The sequence below is a fragment of the Dipodomys ordii genome, unplaced genomic scaffold, assembly GCF_000151885.1.
Source record: "Dipodomys ordii isolate 6190 unplaced genomic scaffold, Dord_2.0 Scaffold148, whole genome shotgun sequence".
Taxonomy (NCBI): Eukaryota; Metazoa; Chordata; class Mammalia; order Rodentia; family Heteromyidae; genus Dipodomys; species Dipodomys ordii.
The window spans coordinates 2464305-2469479 of NW_012267364.1; the positions used below are offsets into that span (position 1 = coordinate 2464305).

Below are 5175 nucleotides of genomic sequence, written 5' to 3' on the forward strand. Positions count from 1 at the left end.
GCCCCGGGGCATAACCCGAGCCCCGAATCCTTCCTCCTCCTCCAGCCCCCACCTGTGCCCTCCTGTGAAGATTGCGCGCGGCCCCCGACCAGGGCGCGCCCCGGCTCCCCTACCCTCCAGGAGGCCGCCGGCCGGGACGCACTCCAGGGCGCCGCCGCCTCCAACCCTCTCCAGCAGCACCCAGGGGCCCCCGCCGGCCCCAACTTTGAGCACATGGGGGGTCTCCTTCCCGCCCAGGGGAGAAGTACCTCAGTTCCCGGTGACCTCCACCACGCAGTTCCCCTTTCGGGCCTGCGAAACCGCGGACGCCGCACCTTCTCGGCCCTCCGCCCGGTCCTTACTGTCCCTGCGCGCGCAGTCGCTCTGACTCACTGCGTGACGCGACATCCGGAGAAAAGGTAAATAGTACAAACAGCCAATCATGAGCGGGCGTCTGGCGGAAACGCCGGGGAGGGGGCGGGGTTTTGACCTGGTGGGGGGCGGGACCACTGGAGGATAGATTGTTGTTGGAAACGTCACAGTGAGCGTCCATGTTGGGTGTGGGTACATGAAACGGTGTCGGCCATTTTAACTCCGGGCAGAGGGAGCGCCCTAATGTGGTGGCTAATGTTTCTCTTGGCACAGATACAAAAGTTTAAAAATGGAGAGGGCCGGGCACTCTTGTGTCTCACGCCTGTCATCCTAGCTAGTCTGAAGACTGAGAGGCGAGGATCGCGGTTCGAAGCCAGCCCGGGCAGGAAAGTGTGAGACTCATTTCCAATGTATCACCCTCCCTCCTCCCCCCCATCCCACCCAGAAGTGGAGCTGTGGGTCAAATAGTAGAGCGCCAGCCTAGAACACTAAAGCTCACGGACAGTACCCAGGCCCTAAGTTCAAGCCTCAGGACTGGCATTACCCTTCCCCCCCCCAAAAAAAAATTCAGAAGTTGCTGGAGTGGAAAATGAATCCGTAGTCCTGTTCCTTTCTCCTTGCTTTTTTTTTTTTTTTTTTAATGACCTTCTGTAGTTGTGACATAAGCAATCTTGTCTCTTGTGGCAATTTCTGAGGGGGACGAATCTATTACTTGGGTTAGACAACCAAGGTTAGATGGTGAAATCCCGAGAAATCCCCAAGTCCCAAGGATTTTTCCCCCTACATTTATGTTTCATTGCTTTGTGACCTTGCCATCACATCTTTTTTTCAAGCTTCAGTCTATACCTGTATAATGGAGCATATACATGCAACTCCCCATATTTATACAAGGGTTTTTCTGAGGACTATTAAGATGTATGGAGAACAATTTGTTAAGGAAACAACAACAACAACAACAACCCACATCTCTGGCTTATAGGAAATAGAAGTTCATTTGCCTGTCTATTTCACTCAGGATTACCTGTTCAATATTTATTGGAGGCTCATTTTGAGGCAATCACTATGGTAGTAATGTATACAAATGATTAAAACATTGAGTACCCTTCTTTGGTGGGCCAAAGCCTCTGCTCTTGAGGCATTCACTTTCAGGTGAAGGGAGAAAATGGAAAAACAGAACAGAGAATGGAGATGTTATGAAGAAGAAAAATCCTAGAGGCAAGATAACGTGATTAACAATGTGTAAGGCTAATAAACCTTTATTATCTTGCAAACAATTATGAATTGTGATCATCTCCCAACTAGGAAAATCTTGACAAAGATTACAATTTGCTTTTTTATTTGGGCAATAAAACAGTTTGACAACAGAGTTCTTATCTCTTTGCTTTCAAAATAGCATGAAATCTCTAGAGAAATCTGTGGCTTAAGATATTGAACAGATAGCACATGAGCAATTTAATCTTAGTTTGGATCTTTACCCAATTTGATTAGCTAGCAAGCAAGCTGTCTGTTTAGCTCCTTCTGTTTAGTGCCTACAGCTTTTGTTAGCAGCAGAGGACAGATTACAACACAGTACTTGAATGAACAAAATCTTAAAAGTCAGGAGTCAACATTCTTGGAAAAATCCTATTAATTAAAAGGCTCATTCTGGGTTGTGATGTAGCTCACTGGCAAAATGCTTGCCTAGCAAGTTCATTGTCCTGAGTTTGATCCTCACTACCAATAAATGAATAAACAAAAAATAATTTATTCGCTTCCTATAGGAGGAAAAATTTCTGACACCCTGTTTCTCTCCATCAAGTTAGGGTGGGGTTTCTGTGTCCACTAATGTCAAATATTTTGAACAGGTGAAGGACCTGGTTACATGACTTACAAATATAGGTTCTCCTGTGGCTGCATGGGTGGGGAAGGTTCAGTTGACTGGAAAGCCAGTTAAAATTTATGGTAATGTTCAAGCAAAAGGTCATGAAGCCTGGAAATTAGACAGTAGAGGGTCTGGGAGGAGGTTTGTGACAGAGATACATCAACTGAGGTGGAATTTACAGGATTTAATGACTGACTGCATACAGCTGATAAGAGAAAGGCAACCTGAGAAATTCCTCTATTCAGAACTGAGTGAAATTGGTCAGATAATTACATCATTCATTTAGAGACAGACACAGAAAGAGATACAGATGCCAGGGATGTAGATAAGTAAAATACAGTATGGAATGTTAAAATGTTAAGTTCAGTGCTCTAATATCTTAGAGCCAAGGATAGATTAAAAAAATACTTGAACTGTGGTGCTGAATATCTCTGGGCTTGGGCGCTGTCTCTGAACTCTTCAGTTTAAGGCTAGCGCTCTACTGCTTGAACCACAGTGCCACTTCCAATTTTCTGGTGGTAAATTGGACATGAGTCTCACGGACTGTCCTGCCTGGGCTGGCTTTGAACCACAATCCTCAGTTCTCAATCTACTGAGTAGCTAGGATTATAGGTGTGAGCTATTGGCACCAGGCTTCCCTAACTTTTTATAACAGGCTGCTCACTGGTTTTGTAATAATTGCTGGAACTTTTGCTTTTGTTGAAAATCACTGACTCCCCACTTGGGTCCACAAATTAGCCAAAGGCAGAACAAATGCTAGACATCCTGAAAACTATCTATGTCCTTTTCCATTCTCTCCTGTTGTCACTTTAGAACCATCTTAGAACGCTGGCAGGTGCTGTGGCCACCTGCCAAATATCAATGACTCTTACTTTATCTAGGCCCATCTAACCAATCCTGAGACAATGGGCTGTCAGACCGCCTGGGACTCTTGTAATTATGCATACTTTTCTCTTTTCCTCATTTCTTTGTTTATTGAAACCGATAGCCAATGTCTACACCTTTAAGATGGCCGATGATGAACTAAAATGGTACCTTCTCTTGGCTGCCCATGCCACATAATAAATGTGTCCCTCACCATTTCTTTAATGGCCTAAAGGGGTGAATGGTCAGTCCTGACATATGGAACCCCTGGAATTGGGGCTTAGGTCTAAAATGATTGCTTTAGCTCCTTATTTTTACCTGGTGGGTAAGTAGGAAGTGCTGGCATGGGAGATGTCCTGCTGGCATCGCTAGGGTTGGGTGAGAGATTAAATTGCTAACCCCAGAAATTAAATCACATCAACCATGGCAGGAAAATGAAGCCATAGATGAAAAAGAAATCACTGATTCTGGCTTCTGTGTAAAGCATCTCCTAAATAGAGGTGTAATGTTCAAAAGGACTCTCCTTTCTCTCCTTTTGAATTTGTATGTTTTTAAGTCAAGTGGGCCCTGGAGAAGAGTGAAGGCTTTGACCTCTAATGTATCTGTTGTTGATACATCCTGAATCTAACTGACAAATCATCAGATTATCCTGAATTTGCCTGAGGGTAATAAAATATCCATCCTCGAACGCAAATTTGAATTGACTTTACAGAGAAATAGAGTTCAGTTTTGCTTGTACTCAACTGGTCATTTTTCATTTTTTAATGAAAGTAGTAGGACTAAACTAAATGATGTATTAAAACCAATTATCACACATACAAGATCCAAAAATATGATCAGATATGCCTACATTAAAATCCTAGCTCTAGTTGTATCTATCAGTGTCCCCCTAGAGAGAATGAGAGAGAGGGGGGGAGAGGAGTCAGTCCATAGAAGTTACTACTGACAATTTGTTCCCCACAGAAATTTGCTAAAATTGCTAAATTAAATGAAAATATGACAGACTACAACTTCCACACGAAGGTAGCACTGACTTATGCCAGTACCATTAGGATATGATACTGCTTTATGTTTATGTCTTGACCAGATGTAAGTGAATGTAATTTAAGAGGATTCACTATAATTGAGTACTATAAACCCACCCAAAGCTACTAAAAATCACCAACACAACCATTTTAAAACACCAAAGCCAGAAGATCATGATTTTGTGTGTACTGTTAATCTGCACATTGTTCCAGTGTTAGTGTGTGTGCTGCTCAAGCAAGCATGCGTCTATATGACTTTGAAGGACAGGCAACACTCCTTATGTGCAAAAGAGGTGAAGGTGCTGCTTGCAATTGAATTAGTAGTGACTGTGGAAGAGAGGACACACCGGACACACCAGAGGACACACGGCCAGCTTCCTGGGGGTATTTACAAACATGGATTTAAATCCACCAAGCTTCCTACTACAACAGGACATATTAATTTCAGATTAGAACTTACTCCTTGAGCTTCGAATAGTGGTACACGCTTATAATCTCAACACTTTGGAGGCTGTGACAAGAATATCATGAGTTCAGGCCAGCTTGAGTTAGATAGGGAGATCATTAATTAATTAATAGTTAAGTCCTGTGGAAAAGCTTGAGAGGAGATTGTGGATGGGATTCTAATGGTCCTGAAAGATGAAATATATTTGCAGTGTTGTATTTTATTTATCATTATATACATTGATGTTTTGCACAAGTGAAGTATTTGCCGAACAAATAAGGAAAGAAAGAGCATAAGGAAACTTTTTTTTTTTTGGTCGGTCATGGGGCTTGAACTCTGGGCCTGAGTGCTGTCCCTCAGATCTTCAGCTCAAGGCAAGTGCTTTACTACTTGAACTACAGTGCCTCTTCTGGTTTTCTGGTGTTAATTGGAGATAAAGAGTTTCAAGGCCTTTCCTGCCCAGGCTGGCTTTCAACCTTGATCCTCAGATCTCAGCCTCCTGAGTAGCTAGGAAACATTTTTATTTGACCTGCCAACAGGGTGGACATCTGATACTCAGCAAGCCTCCCTTAATATCTGCTCTAGCACCCCCAGCATGCACTTACTTTATAATATGAAGTATTTTCACA

General features: G+C 43.3%; 1 protein-coding gene across 1 annotated transcript in view; it reads right to left on the reverse strand.

Annotated features, from left to right (window-relative positions):
• Ghitm (growth hormone inducible transmembrane protein) overlaps positions 1 to 532 on the reverse strand; it is a 16272-nt gene extending 15740 nt beyond the window's left edge. The window contains exon 1 of the mRNA XM_013032068.1: positions 373 to 532. Within this exon, the coding sequence (XP_012887522.1) occupies positions 373 to 532 (160 nt within the window). The remainder of the gene's footprint in view (positions 1 to 372) is intronic.
• Between the last annotated feature and the right edge of the window lie 4643 nt (positions 533 to 5175).